This window comes from Melopsittacus undulatus, chromosome 9, assembly GCF_012275295.1.
Source record: "Melopsittacus undulatus isolate bMelUnd1 chromosome 9, bMelUnd1.mat.Z, whole genome shotgun sequence".
In the NCBI taxonomy this organism is placed as follows: Eukaryota; Metazoa; Chordata; class Aves; order Psittaciformes; family Psittaculidae; genus Melopsittacus; species Melopsittacus undulatus.
In genome coordinates, this window is record NC_047535.1 from 10,442,596 (window position 1) to 10,460,657 (window position 18,062).

The 18,062-nt window shown below is 35.9% G+C and overlaps 1 protein-coding gene across 1 annotated transcript in view; it reads right to left on the reverse strand.

The window, feature by feature from the left end:
- Positions 1-18,062, reverse strand: part of TRPM7 (transient receptor potential cation channel subfamily M member 7) — a 59,546-nt gene that overhangs the window by 24,188 nt on the left and 17,296 nt on the right. Inside the window, exons 2-13 of the mRNA XM_031048706.2 lie at positions 12,442-12,521; positions 10,711-10,749; positions 10,060-10,258; positions 8,211-8,424; positions 7,547-7,671; positions 6,795-6,966; positions 5,778-5,952; positions 3,894-4,017; positions 2,973-3,045; positions 2,626-2,726; positions 1,574-1,708; positions 161-214 (exon numbers count right to left, since the gene is read on the reverse strand). Coding sequence (XP_030904566.2) covers positions 161-214; positions 1,574-1,708; positions 2,626-2,726; positions 2,973-3,045; positions 3,894-4,017; positions 5,778-5,952; positions 6,795-6,966; positions 7,547-7,671; positions 8,211-8,424; positions 10,060-10,258; positions 10,711-10,749; positions 12,442-12,521 — 1,491 coding nt within the window. The remainder of the gene's footprint in view (positions 1-160; positions 215-1,573; positions 1,709-2,625; positions 2,727-2,972; positions 3,046-3,893; positions 4,018-5,777; positions 5,953-6,794; positions 6,967-7,546; positions 7,672-8,210; positions 8,425-10,059; positions 10,259-10,710; positions 10,750-12,441; positions 12,522-18,062) is intronic.

Sequence of the window (18,062 nt, forward strand, 5' to 3'; positions counted from 1 at the left end):
CTAACTGATAAAACCAAGATTAAATTAACAGTGAAACATGAGAAATTATTAAAAAAAATTAAAAAAAAAAAAACAACACCCCCCCCCCAACTTCGGTAGTTTGACAGATTTTAATTTTTTGTACAAATTTTTTTTACAAGTTTTTACATTACAGCATTACCTGTTTGACATCCCGAACAAGATGAAAGAGTGTTGGGTTAGTCGGGCCTTGTTTCTTTATGACAGAAGAAAAAGAAAGTGGGGGGAAATTTGGAATGAGAAATTAGAGTGCAATTACAACATGAGAAGATTACAGCAGAAGCCAAATACTTTTGCATGTTGGCTCAAAAAAAAAAAAAAGGCCAACCCCCAAAAAAACCCTAGTTTTCAAACAGTAGCCATCAAATAAATGCAAATATTTCATACAACTGTATTAGCTATAGACTATTTCCTTTTCTGTTGCATTTTACTTCCTTTTTAATTTGAGACATAATTAATACACCCATAGTTTGTCCACAAAGGGGAAAAAACCCCACCAGAATGCAAACAGCAATATTATGGGGTTTTAATATTATTTAAAAAAGTAATATTATAGAGACAAGTTTTAACAAACAGATAGTTTAATTTACAGGAACACACAGAGACAGATATTCACGTTTACAGTGTTCCAGGATTCACAGTAAAAACTCCCTTGATTTTTAGATTTTTAGTCTGAATATTCTCTCTTTTTACCAAAGTGGATTTTTCTTTCTTCTCTGATTTCCTGCAAGTTCATGAACTGTTACAGTTTTTGACATACGGTTACTCTAGCTCCCACACAGAGTTCAATCAAAAGCACATCAAGTGTGCAAAAGCAACACCATAAAAGGTTAATTAAAAATAAAAAGTAAAAGTTGATCACATGGACTCTTTTACAGACCTTTGTTAGATAAAGAATACTTTCTTTTCTCCCTTTTTTTCCTTCAAAAGCAGATAATGAGAATGTTAATGTAAGCCTGAGTCCCATTTGTGTACTACTCACATTAAGCATCTAACAGGACAAAACAAAAAACCTTCCATCAAAATTTGCTAATGCTATACAAAACTACCTTAAAATTCTTAAATAAAGACCTACTGCAACAAAATTTTTCTATGTAATATTTATAAGTCTGCAGGTTCCCAAAATAAACTATTTTTACAACTATTATGATCATATGATTACATCATTCTGCTATAGACAGAATTCATCTTATGAAGCCATAACAATACTACCTATAGACCTCATATTTTGTGCACCGGTTTTACCCACTATCTCTTGTTCTCTTCCCCACTGTGATTTACATATTTCATATGCTCCACAAGTCTGCAATTTTCCTTTAGTATCCATCCCCAACATCAAACACAGATTTGCTGACAAACTACATTTGTGGTACCATTTCTGGAGAGCCAGAAAGCAGCTGTGGCATTACAAAGCAGCCAGACAACACACACTTCTCATCTCTAATCTCATATGAAGGAGCCTTCCCTACTAACAGTCCATGGCTTTCAGACTGCTGCACACCAAGCAACTAAAAAGCTGTTCTAAAAGCAGCTTAAAAAGCAATTATTCACTTACTGTGTTATAAAGTTCTTCCAGCCTGGGAATTGTAAGAAATTTGTGCATGCTTACTCCATTTTCAATCAGAAGTTTCACAAATGCAACTCTATCCATCACAAGGGCATCTAACATAGCCTGTTCCAGAGAGCCAACCTATAACAAATAAGTAACAAGGTAAAGCCTGGAGAGAACCAGTGAAATGGGGCATCACAAAAGTAAGTGTACTTTGATTACACTAATGAGATCAACCTCATTAACTTACAGGGATGGGGAACCCTTGTATGTCAAGAACTATAAAGATGCCACCCTTGGTTCAGAACCACCCCCGCAAACTTATATTACAGAATGAGAAAATCTTCTGAAGATTTAATCAGCAAGTTTTATATTCTTCCCATTGGCATCTCCCACTGATACATACATGGGACTAAGCAGACATCTGGTTTAACATAGTTAAGCTGTTCTCATAGATGGATACTGGATAAACCACAAATACATAAAATATGTAAAGTCCAGTTTGCTTCAGAGACAAATGCTCAGAACCATCACTGCTATCAATAAACCTTATAGTATGTACTTTTGCCTCCACACTCATGTAAGATTGTGTTTTATTTTTACAGTAGTATGGGAAAAAGGCAAAATGCACAATGTAGTTTTCAAACTAATTTGCAGATTACAAGAAACAGACATTTTGTCCTCCCCTTCAAAAGACATTGCAGTGCTGCTAACAGTGCGTTTTGCTAGCTGTTCTTAAGAAATTCCTATGACCATGCAACTGTAAGGAAGAAAAGAGCATCCGAACAACATGCATTCAGCTTCCACCTTTTGCAACGTCTTTTCTTCCCTAGTTATTCAGAACACTTAACACATTTCAAAAATTTTGGACCAGTTTTAATACACAATAACAAAAGAGCTGCAGGACCGTGCAGTATGCAAGAATTACCGTCCTCAAAATAAACGTGTCAGTATTCTGCAGCCTCTCTCTACAAAAGTAAAAACATTCATTCTTTACAGTAAACTGAGTTCCACTCTTTTAGAAAATATCATTGTGCTTAAACTCGACCATTACATACCAGCCACTGCTGCCCATAAACAAACACATGATTTTTGGCTATGTCAACTCTATCCCACGCAAGCGTAAGAACAAGCTGGTCAAATGCAGATGCATTTGTGCCTTAAGAAGCAAAAACAAGGAGAGAAAAAAATATAATTAAAGTGCAAGATAACAAACATTCTTTTTTCCTAAAAAGGCCAAATCAAGCAATCCACCCCAAAGCTATATAGTATATATTTTATTATATGTGAAAACATAGTAGATGATTATTTGCTTAAAAACTAAACATTTATACAGAATATAGCATTTTATAAATACTCCATTATATAAACACTAAGCAACAGCTCTTAAAATTAGAAGTCTCACCTTTTAACAATGCTGTAAGTATTGCAACATCAATGTCCTGATGTTCATCTGACCCAATATGAAAAACTGTGATCTGTCCAAGAGTAAAATGGGGAAAATATATTTTTAAAGTTATTTTCAAGCAAAAGTGATTGGCTCCAGTCTTTTATGTCAGAAACTAAAACACATTAATAAGTCACTTTATCTTCGATGCAATTTAAGCCTATGCCTGATTTAAACTTAGGTTTAGAGTGCACTCATTTTGTTTTCCTGACTGCACGCCACACAAGACAATCCTTTACAAGAAAAAGCATAACAGAAACCCTTGACACTCTTCAACCAATTTGAACTTCTTCCACTAAATTACAATTTTCTATTGTCTATAAACACCACACAGTACTCTTCACACCTCCAGTTCATTCTAGATTATGAGATTAACCTGACAGCAAACATGTTTAGCCAAATATGACAATTTTAAACCACATAACCACTATATAATGTCCAAATGAAACACCAATACCTGAACTCAGGCTACATACTGAGCTCTATAAAGTGCTTTTATTTTAAAGGATATATTAAAAAAAAAATAAAAAAGTCCCAGCCTTTTCAAAAATCAAAGCAAGAAAAAAAAAAAAGGACAGCAACCCAAATACAAAATATATACACATTATAAAGAAACTAGAATCCTGTCCTATGAAAACAAACATTGGAAACAACAAACAGATTGCCAGACATAATGGCAAGAATTAAGTCTCTCAGCCATGAGATAAAGTATACATGAAAACTGTATTTGTTTATCTTTTACACCTGGAAGATCCACTACATCCAGAAAAGGTTTTTTTTAATGACTCTTGATCATACACAACACTGAAACACAATTGAGTATTATACCCACAAATGAATGCACCTTGCATAAAAAAAATTATGGCAAGATCTACTTACAAGTTCTTTTTTTTTCATGCATTCCAGCAGTGTCTGAAACAAGTGAACTGCTTCACTCTGACCAAAGTTAAATGTCTTTTTGATGGTTGAAATGATTTCAGGCTCAGCACCCTCAGGAACATTCCTGAGATTACAACAAACAAACAAACATGAAAACACATTGTTATACACGAACAGTAAGAACACCACCACATGTAACTAGTTGCAACATGTCCATTCAAAGTCCTTGGTATCTATAAGCTTATTACTGTTTCAGTGGCAAAAATTTGGGTAACCTTCAGACACAAATACAGGTTGCTCAACCTACAACTTTCTACTACTACCTCAGAGAAGTAACTCAGCTTCTTTGCCTTTCCTTCGCATACCCAGCTCGGAGATACTCTCAAGTAAAAGATATTGACACAAAATATTAAGTACTCACTCCTCTGATGAATACGACCTGGTTCTGATCTTACTATGGACAAAGCTGTTTGGTTTATTGCTACATTAGATCCCTGCCTCCTGTCTCCAAGGCAACCCCTGCAATAAGGACCCAACATGTTTAAGGATTTATGCAAGTCTTACAACTAAGTATAAATCACTAAGTATGGGGAGCCTCATCAAATTGCTTTTATTATTTGAAACTACGCTTAAAACAGACAACTGTTTTCTACACTAACAGAAGCATGCAAAAAAAATCCAGCTTTAAGACTACTCAAAGAAACAATATAGAAACTCTGATCCTATGCTGGTTTTGGCTTGGGTGGAGTTAATTGCCTTCATAGTAGCTGGTGTGGGCCTGTGTTCTGGATCTGTCCTGGAAACAGTGGTGATAACACAGGGATGTTCTTTGTTGCTGAGCAGTGCTTACACAGCGAAGACCTTTTCTGCTCCTCACACCACCCTACCAGCAAGTAGGCTGTGTGTGCACATGAAATTAGGAGAGGACACAGCCAGGACAGATGACTCCAACTGATCAAAGGGATATTCTATACTATCTGATGTTGTGCTCAGCATGTAAAGCTGGAGGAAGAAGAAGGAAGGGGCAGGATGCTCAGAATGATGGTGTTTGGAGCCCTGCTTTCCTGAAGCTCACTGAACACCTGCCTGATGAGGGGAAGTGGTGAACGAATTCCTTGTTTTGCTTTGCTTGCATGTGTGGTTTTACCTATTAAACTGTCTCTATCTCAACCCACGAGTTGTCTCACTTTTCCCCTTCCAATTCTCTTCCCCATTCCACTGGTGGGGAAGTCAGCAAACAGCTGGGGTTAAACCAGGACAGATCCCTTTTCAGGAAAGTTACTACAATGCAACAGCTACCTGTGTGAAAATATTTCCATTCAATATAGTCAAGCGGTATCTTCAAGCAGGTTGGTAACATACCACTCGGTTAGTTACTCTCACACCTCTGGAAGGTCTAGTCAGCTCTGACTTGTGTTGAGTAACACTCTGTTGTGTGCACTTAAGAGTCACATTTATCATTTAAGTTACTGTGGCTTAGTTAAAATTTGAAGCAGGACACTTAAACTGAGAGCTGGGTCCTCTAGTTACAATGGTGTAACAAAACCATTGCACATAACTGAAGATACACAACAGATGTTTCCCCTAATTTAGGATACAGGTGTGTAGACTTTTCCTACCCTTTTTGTAGGTATTGCTCAAGCAAGCACATGCTACAGAATTTGGCACAACTGGTACGAAGTATGTGGGAGGAACTTAGAACTGTAAGTCTTGGTCTGTAGCTGGAGCTATTATTGTAGTCAACCTAGAAAGCTGCATCACAGGCAAGGTTACACTCTCTGCTTTTAGCCTTTGTCCTTCCACAGAAAAAGGACTTGCATGAATTCATTCAGGAATGCTGTCAAAACCTATCTGACTGATAGCTCGTATTTAGATAGGACTTACCCTCCCTCCTCGGTCTGCTTGTGAACATATGCCAATATATCTGCAGCTCTGCCAGTTCCTTCACATACTACCACTGGCACTGGAGGACTTTCTTGAAGGAAGTCTAAAACCGTGAGTATGACATTGGGGCCACCTTCAAATACAAGTGCCACCACAGGCACACCTTGGCCAATTCCTATAAAGTTGCAAATAAATAATAAAAAAACAATGTTATAAGTATATCGGGAATGCTAAGATTAATTTTACACAGTTAATAAATCAAGTATCCCCTTTTATTGAATAAAAACTACAATGCTGCCTGCCAGACATTTTAGCTGGTGCTAATGCAGAGTTTCAAGCACTGTTTACTGGGCTGAGGAGAAAGCACTGCAAAGAAGCTGATAAATGTAATTGAATACAGTCTACAAAAGAGAAGAGATTATTCATAGATATTCATATTCCTGAAGTAATGCAGAAAAGTGAACATTTTTCTTTAGGGAACTCCCCTTATACCTTCCCCCAAAACAGTTTCCAAAGATGACAACATCTATACAATTTGCACTGCCACATGGAAACCCTCTACTGACAGGGAATATTGCAGAAGCATTCCTAGAAGAGAAAAAACATAATTGCTCCATAATTGGGAACACACAAAGTCACAGTTTCTTTGCACAAACACAGATGTTTTTACAAACTCTATTGCCCTACTGTGAAACTGCAAGTCATCAGTGTCAAAACCACAAATCAATCAGACCAGTCAATCCTGACAACATACTAACAACTCAAGTGATGCATATTTGCTTTATCTAAGCAAAAATTGACAATTTCATTCAAAAGAACCCTCCTTACTGGTCCCAGAGAAATCTCAAGTCTACCAGCAATATGCAGGGTCCAAAGCAGCAGTTGAAAATTGCAAATAATTGCTCAGACTTGAAAAAAAAGACTGATTTTTCTATTTCCTCATTCAGGTGTTTGGTAGAAGTATCTTCTTCATTAAAACATAGTAAAACTCAGCCCTCAGGCATCAGAATTACTTACTTGCATGGATCCGTTGCAAATTAATAGCTTTTTCCAGTTCTCTCCGCAATTTAACTTCTGCTCCATACTTTCCAACTGTTCCATCATCCACCAGAATGAAATGGGAATGGAGGTTATTTAGGACATTCAGTTTACTTAATGGGTTTAACAAGGTTTGATATGGCGCAACCACCTAGAGTATAAGCATACAACAATGTTCTTTACTTGCAAAGATTCATGTTTGTTTCTGTGAAACTTCACCTTTTTGGTGGTTTGACAAGAAACATATAAGCATGTCTTGGATCAGGACACAACAAGAGCTGCAGGTCTTGACTTTGTGCAGAAAAGCAGGTAACAATCACAAAAATATTCTGTTCTGAAGAATAACAGGAAATACCCTTTGAAAAGATGTCTTTAGAGAAAACCTAGGTCTGTTTTTCCCTACAGTAGCATTGAAGACTCTGCATCAAAATTTTTTAACTTATCATCCTATGCAAATGTGAATTCAGTGTAATACATTAACATTTTGTTACCTGATTCAGTAATATTAGAGGGGGAGGGAAGAAGGATTAAGTACTTGAGAACAAGCTCCTCCTCTAGTGCATTTGCATTTTGCAACTTGTTTACACTCATCTTGCATAACTCTCAGGTGTCAATGTATCCTCATAGCAATTATTCCAATGATGCAGAGCAAGTGAAAACATACGCTTGAGCAGATTTGTCAAAAAATAAGTCAGGCAAATCGTTATTTCAGTTAGGTAATTTATCCTTACATCTCTTCCAACAAGGTCATTTCTGTTTTCAATCACTCCCCATGGAGCAATCCCAATAGTGCAAATCTTTCGAGATGATCTGGAAGCATGTTCTCTTAAAGCATCACCAACATGTTTTGCAACACCTGTTTGTGCACAAACAAATTTCAATGTATTGAATGTCGCATCTTATTAAGAAATAGAACCTTTTACTAGTTAACTGGGCCTTTAAGGATCTGGGAACTTACTTGACACAACATCAAGGAAAAAGCACCATATTACATCTACTAGAAGGAAACAAAGTACCTATACTATGTGTCAGTAATTCAACAAAATAAACATGAGCCAACTGAGAACTAAACAGTTTCCAGTACATTACTGTATTTGGTTTAATTGTGTTAAGTTTCTTCTCTTGCAGTTTCAAAACCAAACAACCCCCACCCTGAAAACCAAACAAAAAATGCCCCAAATCCCCAACCTTTCACGTTTTATGTTGTTTCTCTTTACAAGACAAAACAGCAGCCCACTTCCAACTACAGGTGTTCAAAACGTATTATCTTAATTTCACTTGACCAAATGCATACAAATTTACTCTGCTTTAAGATGAAGCTATGCAGCCATTAAAACTTTGGCTCATATAAACTGCAGCACAGTGAACTGCACACATTCATTGGTACTTCTTTACCTGTGTTCACTCCTCCAGTTATAATCCAGGCTCCTGTTGTTACTGCAGCTTTAATGAGACCTTTGCCAAGCAACTGTTTGATGCGTGGGTGAAGTTCAAATTTCTGCATGCCCCCATGTACAGATATAACAAGCTTCGGCAACTCCATCTGCCATTCTTTAAGCGTAAGTTGCAGAATAGCTTCAGGCTTCGTGTCATACGACAATCGCACATACTGAAGGCACAAAAAGAGTGTTAAAAGGTTTTTAAATCATTACAAAATCCGTGTGTATAAAAAAGAACCAGGATTTCAGGATATATTATCCTGTTCCTGATAATGTCAATGTAATTCACGTTCTCAAAACACAGCAGCAGTAAATGAACAAGAGCAGAATTAAGGACAAGACAGTTAACAGTTCTGAAAGCAAGTTTTTTGAACAGGAATGACTACAGAAAGATTATGTTACTCCATCATACTGGCACAGTGACCTAGAAAAATAAGGCTTCATGAAAGCATTCATGAAAGTCTCTAAATTAGATGAAATCCAGAAATATTTCTAAAAGTTATGCCATAAGCTGGGGAGAAGCTTGCACGTCCCCTGCAAAAAGTTTTACAGAAAGACAGTTGCTTGCTTTTTCTTCTCTATTCTTGATGGGAAGGAACGCTACATTCTTTAACAGGAAACTTCAAAACTAGCAGCTTTTAACTCGCTGTGTTTAACAGCGGAATATTAAGTAGATGGACGATCAGTTAAAAATACTGCTGCATCTTTAATACAACCTGTTCAGTAGAGGAGGGGAAAACACATAGAAATTGAGCCCTACTTGAATCTAGTTTTTAACTAAAAACAGTCACAAATAAACAGGTCTGAGCAACCCCACGAGCACCCTGCAGAAGCACAGAAATGAGTATAGGCAGCTTGCTATTTCTGTACTGCTAGAAAAGGATTTGCAGCAATTTTAAACTATATTAAGCATACAAAGAACTCATACACGGCTATTACGAACATGAAATAACTCTGTGAAGTGCCCTTCTCTCCGCAAAGATGATCTGACCTAGAGTGCTGCACCATCCTTCGGGACTCTGCTGGCTGCCTAAAGAACACAGCTCCCTCACTCAAGCACTCCGGTTCTGCCACAGGCGCCACACTGTATCAAAACCCCTTGCAGCTTATAACTGTATAAGCATTAAACTGTTTCTACAACTAGAAATCTTTTACAAAATGGTTGTGGAGAATTAGTCAGAATTTCCAGTCGTCTGTGAACGGAGAGTTGGTTTCCAAAGCTCTGATTTATTGGTATGCTTGTTTTTAACTAAGTCTTTCAAAAATCTTAATTACTCTGATCAGCACAATCATGCTTTAATCATCTTGACCAATGTCTACTAAAGAAGCATATTCCACATCTGCCCATAATTTTAAATTATTTTTCAGAGTTTGAAAATGATAAAGAGAAGGTTAAGATAGCAGATGTCACTTAACACGTGCTACAAAAATTTAACAGAAATAGAAAGCAAGCAGCAGATAGGTAAGCTCTATTTTCATGAAGCTCGAAACAGTGATGCTAAATTCTTAATGTAATGTTTTGCTGAAGTGATTATAAATTCTTATCACCATTTGCAATTTGAGAGTAAATCTGTACGTGAATACAACTAATCCTGATAGATCCGAGCAACTTGTTATGAAAAATGAATATTTTAAAATGGAAATTGAAAAGAATTTAGATCACAATAAAAAAATACTAGAAGAGGCTACTAGCTTGTCACACTATGGGTGACGTTTTCAGCCTTCAATTTCAATAAAGTTGAACGAAGCATACACCACCTCTATCAACATGTTTAGAGTAAGAAAAAAGCAAACGTCATACATGCCTTAGCCCTGTAAGAATGAGAGCCACCTTGAAAGTTGATGACACCATAAGCATCAGTAGAGGTCTGTTCTGTATGTTTTTCCACTGACCATTCTTCTACTTCCTGATTATAGTTTTCAGGCAGCTTCACATCGGAGTATTTCATAGCAAGACTTGCAGTAAAACAAGCATGTTGTCTGACCAAGCGACCGCAACAGCACCTGCACCCAACCACATAATTTAGAATACTTGAGTAATTACTATTATTAGAAAAAAAAAAGAGATAATAACTTCTTTCATCTATAGCAGATATATCGGATTTAGAAAGCAAGGATTCTAAATATTATATAAAACTCTTTTCCAGAGCAAGCCTTGTTGCCATATTTATAGCAAGAATTCATTACAATAATTATTATGTACTGAAGTTCACTGAGATAGCAAGTTGAAGGCCAGATGAATCATTCTTTTTAAGCCAAATAATTTATATAACATTTATAAATCTGTGATCTATGTATTGCAGACAGTTCTTTATTAATTACTTGTATTTGTTTTATACCTAACATTTCACCGACTTGTCATTCGCAATACTGACTAAAATTTTCTAAAACCCTATTAAAGTGCTTATTTAATGAAAAAAAAAATCATAAACATTGTAATTACAAAGGACTCTTACCTGACAAGCTGCTGACAGATCTTACATCCTGGAAGGCATCTGTAAGAAATATTTAAAGATACGAATAAACTGCAGGTTCAGTATTAAGAAGGGACACAATACACAACCACTCACACCACTTCATGCACTTACACAAAGATTATTGAACAAAAGCAATCTGCAGTAAATGGAAAACTTGCTGCCCAAGTTCACCCATTTTTAACCTGGTAACTTGTCTATTTCTATTGTACATAACTACACTATACTTGGCAACTAAAAATGCATGAACATGCAAAAACTTCAATCCTGAGACTTCAGATGGTTTTTCTGGCTTTGAACCATTAATATCAAAAGCCCAAGAATATTTCCGATTGGATTATCTACATTACTCCAGCTGAAACATTTTGCTAGATGCTGAGAAGTTACTTATAAGCCAGCATTTTCCTGGACTCAAGCTATACATTGTTGAATCTGTCCTACAAATTGATCCTTCCAATACACACCTAAGTTGAACTGCTTGTGTAGGAAGGTTATTTGATCATTTTTCAGTTTCATGTACAGAAAGAGATATATTTGAACAAACCTTATAAAGTAGTGTCTTCATATAAAGTTTATATAAAATTTCTACCCTCTTCCATCTTAAACATTTTCCATGTTTTCCTGCTGTCAATTTTCCTAACATTTCAAATTAGCATAGCAGAGAAATTAATACCACCATTTTCTGTAATTTTTATAAGCATGAGAAAACTAATTATGGTTAAGAATTAGTATGCAAAAGCATACAAATACAGATATCACACATTAGTCTTAAACTGTTTCCAGACTTTAAGCATAATCAGTTTTTAAATTTTGTTCCCTGTAGAAATAACGCTGCTATTAATCACCTACATTTTTAATACTGAACTCTAGTTTCAACACTAACAAAGATACTGATCAACAAAACATAACAAATATTCCTATCTACAGCTGTTCATTTACACATAATTCATGAACAATGGTAAGCAACTCTTAGAAACCAAAGGACAAAATCTGATGGGAAAGATGTGAAGTCCACTGTATGGTACAAATAGGTTAAACTAAAAAGGCAAGTGTTGAAGATCATTTTGTTGCTTGTGGAAATTCTAACAGCTTCCTAAGTACTTTGTTTGCATTTACAAATTTTCCATGTCCTACAATCATGGCTATAAATTGTAACAGCTTCTAATGTCACATAGTTTCAAGGAATGTGGTGAATTATTTACAGTAAGTAAAATTCTACAGCATTTACTTTGTTCTTTTTCTGCCTAAAACCAAACTTAATAAAAAACTACCCTGCCTCAAGAGAACAAAAGAACTTTTTTTTTTTTTTTTTGGAAAAAAAAGTGAAAAAGAAGTTTTCTACAGTTCAGGAAAAAAAAAGTTTCAAACGTATGAAGCTAAAAAAAAACCTGATCTGAAATCCCTAATGACAATAGCAAACAGTTTGGGAAGACAAAACTGCTTTAAAATACAAATTTAGAATCTATTTTTATCCATTTGAATCTATTCTCAATTTCATTTTATTGAATCTGTGACACCAAATTCAATCATTGCACAGGAACTCCTAAATTATACCTGGAACACTTACTTATGATAAACTCTACCAGTATCACTACTATCACTTATTAAAGACAGTACTTTATACAGATATTATACACTCTCTTTACAATACTGACTTTTTTTAAATTTTAAAGAGCAGGAATGGAATGGGTTCTTGAATAACTTCTCATTTACCTGTGGGGGTCTTTTGAACTTGGTATAATATACACACACTCCCTCTTCGTGAAAGTATTTTCTATCCAGGATTTCTGGGACTGAAAAAAACCAAAGTGTAAAAGAGCTATAAAATACAAACCACAGAACTCTTCAATGAAAAATGCTTTTTAAGGAAAAAAGAATTAGAGTATGAGAGGTTTTTTTTATTATTTAAAGTTAAAGGTAGTTATTAGTGTCTAACATGAAGACATTAAATTGCCATTTAATGTTCTGCTGTCTCTCAAAAACCAACAAAAGCATATGACGCTATAAAAGTATCTCACTGCTTAAAGGTTGAAACATCATTATTTAAGTTATACATAAATCCATTAAAATCCAAAACAGTATTTTTCAAAGTTAACATTTAAATGACAAAAATCTGCAATATACAAATAGAGATGCAAAATCAGTTAATTTTTTTAAAAATTGACCGCACTACACTGAAATCACAGTAATTTCATCTATTTACCTCTTTAATAAGTAAAATCTTCACCTTGAAATTGCTGCTAGGGAAGTTTTCTAACTACACAGGCAATCTTTTCTAGTAGCAATGAATAGGTCACAACCCTGCTCTCCATCAGGAAACTTTTAATTTCTATAAACAAATCTAATTAGAATCTCCACAGTGTGTTTTAAGCTTAAACTTGAAAGACATTTCAAAACATGAAATTAAGGATGTTTACTTCTTCAAATGCTTACTTATGTGAATAGCTGGATATAATTTAATTTCAGTTGCTTTAAACAACCACTAACATTATCTGATACAATAATTTCAGGATTACATGCTAAACAATATCATAATGCACAATGCCTATGTCACATTTCAGCAATACATTGGTAAAGCAACTTGGATATGGTTTTTAATAATTAAAATTACAAAAAAAATCTTGGTATGCCAATTTGCACCTTGTGCAGTATTGCTTTAAATTCTTATTAATGTTACAGGAAGATTTACTTGTTGCTAACAGCACACCCTGTTCTACCTTTACATTTTACCTTTAGAAAAGTCTGAGAGATTTCATACCTGTTATATTTTACAAGGGGGGGAAAAAGCCATCTGAACAGAGGTCTGTGGAAGCTATGAAGAAATCAAGATAATTAATTTTTTTCAGATCTACTCTAACAAAAGATTTGGTAACAATGGATGGGTTTTCACTCACTGCAATTTCAAAATCAGTTTAAGATAATATGGAAAAATTTTTACAAGTAAGAACATAACAGCTACTTTTAATACAGGTCCCTGGAAAACTGCTCCTTAACTGTCCACCCTCTTTCAAAACCTTTCCCAGACTCAGCAGGTGTTTCCTACATTATTCATCATGATCTCCCTCCAATATTTTTAGTGAACTTTGACTACGAATCTGTCAAGACATCAACAAACTGCTGCTTTAGTTTGCGTCTTCACATTAAGATGGCCACCAGTCTATTCCAAAGAGGATAGAAAGTTGCCGAGGACAGGTGCTTCCCAAGAGAGAAAGGGTAGGAGAAAGGTTGGTGCACAACCCACAGGGAAGAATAGTGGAGAAAAGGAGATATAAAAAAAAGAATGAGCACTCACACCATATATTTTACATTTAAATTAGTATTTTTAAACACATGAAATAAGTAGACAAAGCCATTGTTCACTGCTGCCTTACCTCCTTCCCCTACACATAGGACAGAATACCATTGCAAAGGAGACAAAAAGAAGGCTGAGCAAGGGAAAAGTAGGATATTGGATGTTAAATGCAAACATGGTATTATATATTTATTCCCTCTTTTCTTTTTTTGGTGGGTTTTTTGGATTTTTTTTTCTCCCTTCTCTTTTGGAGCAGAAGATTGAAGTGAGTGACTCTAAAGAGACTTGTGAAAGAGAAGATCTCTTCTGCTGTCGTCAAAATTCTTCTCTAATCTTGCAGTCCTCAGGTAAGAATAAAGCATCACATCACTTTATTTGAAGATCAGCAGTGTTATAAAAATAAACTTGATATACACGTATGTATACATTTATATATGTATATTTTACACATAAAAATATACATGTAGTCAGTAGTCCAAATTTTTAACTTCTTCGTCTCCTAGTATTTTTTTAACACTACTAAGCCTTAGCTTTTGTGTCACAAATCTCAGCTCTGGAAGCTGCTTTCTGCTTAGCTGAGTGTCCTCACTGTTTACCTGGGTATGTATTTTTATACTTCATTTTCTAAGACTGAGGTCCAGCATAGATCGTTACTTTAACACTGCAATAGTTTAAACTTACATATGAACTTTGCAGATCCTCCAGAATATAAAAAGATGAAGAAGAGTAATTTAATATTTAAAAGTTTTAGCCCACTAGCTAAAATCACACCTTGAAGCAAGCTATCACAGGCATAATATCCTAGATATTTAAATCTGAAGTATATAAACCATAAATAATTGCATCAGTTGCTCCATGCAATGTTGTTTTGCAGTGATCAAAGCTGAAAACGCTAAGGGCAAGCAACACTAGCTCAAAATGTGCACAACCACTTTTCATACTAACAGATCTGAAAATTACAACAAAAAAGCCCAAACTTGATCTGAAAATTAAAACAAAAAACCCAAATTGATTAATTTTTATCTTAAAGAATGTTCAGTTCTAAACATTCAAAGATTTATCTCTATTCTTCACTAGGCCACATGCTTTCAGTAAAACTTGGGTACAGATATACTATTTACATGGAGGAAGCTCTATGTTATTAAAACATACTTGGATCCTTTCGTTTGGTAAAATTACACTCTGTCCAGAAGCACTGCTGCACACTGATTAATCTTTATTGCAAGAGATCGTATACAGAACTTGCAAATTAGAATCTTGTTTTCAGTTGAGGCAAAGAGAAAAGAAAAAAAAAAAGAAAAAGAAAAAAAGCAAACCAAGAGGAGAACAGAGTAAGTGAGAGATGTTTCCAACATTTCCCACAAACAGGTAAAGGTCACATCTCAAAGGAAGAACTGACACACAGTATTGTCTTCCCTGTAAGTAAGAACTATTATTACATAATGTTCCTGTGATGACCAGAAAAAGGAAGACAACATGAGAACACTGAAAATAACTTAATTGCAGTGATTACCTTTAAGAAATACTTCCTTATTAGCTAAACATTAACTTCAAATAGGAGATCAAGACAGTGGTCAAAAAAAAAAAAATCAATATGCAGACTGTGCTCAAAAACTTGCCTACTCTCATTAAAGTTTTTTAATCATCTCTGAAGCATACACAACTACACCTTTTCAATGCTGCTTCCAATAATCAGGCCACTTCTGCTAAGTGGAGCAATCTGGTTTGCTTGTTTATTTTAGGAGGTGTACCTTACATGGTGGTTACAGGCAATATCAGTCAGAAGCTCTCAAAACAGTGAGCTCTGTAGCACTGCTCATCAAGAAAAAAAGACGAGGGGTGGGGGAAGGAGTAAGAAACTATGAATCCTTCCCCCCCAAAACATACAGTCAGATTTTAGCAAAAAGCACAGGTAGTATCAACCATTTCCTTTATTTGTTTTAAAACTTGCACCTTAAGGAAAAAATAAACCTTTACCTCTTCAGATTCTCTCCTGTGCATTTCAAATCTCGCAAGCTAAATATAACTTAAGACTTACAAGAAAAATGTTAATGCAATTAATATTACTCTGAACTATATTCACTATCTCTTTCCTACAGGTGTTACCAATGAGTGAGCCAATCCCATTTCAAAACAGCGCTAGGTGCGCTGGGGAGTCTCCGCTCCACCCAACACGTGCAAACCGGGTCTTTGGGGGGCTGTCCTTTATCCTTCTCGGTTCAAGGCTTCAGCCAAGCCCGCTGCCTCCTTTCGCCCGGATGTTAACGTGGCGCTTTTCCATTGCTTCCCTCTGTTGCTGGGGTCTCATCGTCGAGAGGTTTCGAGAAGTGTCTGTTACCGGCCTCACCATTACCAGCCTCACCATCACCGGCCTCACCATCACTGGAACCTCTATTCCTTATGTGGTGCATGTAACCATACTACCTAACTCCCTTCCCTCCACCAGCAGGGGTGCGCTCTGAACACCAGCTCGATCTCACTGGCTTCAACCCCAGCACCGGGCTCGGGGCTTCCTCTCCCCCCCCAGTCCCGTGCAACAATACAACTGACCTCCCCTTTATAACTCACAAAGTACAATAATTACAAAAAAAACCCTGAAATATGGTTCCATACAGTGACAGTTACAGAGTGTGACTTAGAGTGTAGCAAGCAGTATTTCCCTTTAAACCTCTTGATGAACAAACCCCACACATTACAATGTGGTGACAATTACGTAATCTGCTATCGCTTGCTCAATTTTATAGATTTATAAATTTGCATTTTTAAACGAGATTGGCTCACTCATTGGTAACAACATTAAGACCTCTTAGCAGTCAGTGTTGGAAGGATCTTATTTGCATACAAAAAACCCCGTTAACTTTTCATTTCATAGAAGCTGTGCTACTGTAGCTACTAACTCCTAGTCCCGAAGAGGTCAACATGGCTGTTGCTCAGTCTTTAGGCTGTAGAGGGTTATACAAGGTACTTCATTCTGGTTGTACTGATTCCTGAGCAGACAAAAGTGTGTCTTTCAGTACTTCTGAAAGAGCTTCAAGAAACAAAAAGCACACAGATCTGATTCACTAAAGCTGGAAGACATATACTCACCCTGGGATCATGATTAAAGGAAATACTTTGAACTATTTCCAATAAATAAGCCCTTTCATAACAGTTTCATGAGTGCTGGAATAATTATAATTGCTATTTGAAACAAAACTTACACAAGTATTTGCTGAACTGGAAACTCAAGACAATGTGCCCAACCACAGCATTTCCGACCTTTACAAGTAGGTAAATGCCAAAATAATCCCACAGCCTTTTAAGTGTACCTGCTCAAGATGCAAGGAATTATTTATGTTACCTTTACTGAAAATCATGATGGACATTTTTAGCAAGACTTCTTATAGAATGAAACTTTTAACACTAATAACTCTAAGGGTTTGTAGATAGCAGGTTACAAGTGAAAAGAAGCAAAGTACAGTATGAAATCAGGTATAAGAACAAAAACTCAACCACCTACCTCTTTTCCCCCTTCAACTCACACGAAAAGCATTTATAAAGAGCTTCTCATTCAACATATTAAAATAAGATGCCTAAGTTCTAGCAACTGATGCACAATGGCATAGTAAAGCCTTATCAAACTATTGTGAAATTCTCCCAGTTTCTCCAGCAAGTTTGGTCTGGATTATTTTCTATATAGAAAGGAAGCCTTCCTTACTGGCAGGATCTCAAAATAACATGCATGACCTTCAATAAGCACAAGTAAGGTGTATAGCTCACAATCATGAATTTGTTCATGTACAAAAGGATCCCAGTTTGTTCTTTCTACTCATTTGCGATACTGTATACTGTTAGGGCTATTATGTTATAGAATATTTGTTACAAAACTAAAATTTAACTCATCCCAAATATATCACTCTCAAACCTGCAACACCGTGTACCAACCACGCTGTTCTGCTGACAATTTTTCTATAAACCTGGCCTGCTGAATCAGGAAATTCACCTGGATTTAAAAAGAATAATATTCCAAACTGTGACTTCTGTGGAAGGCCGATAGGAGAGA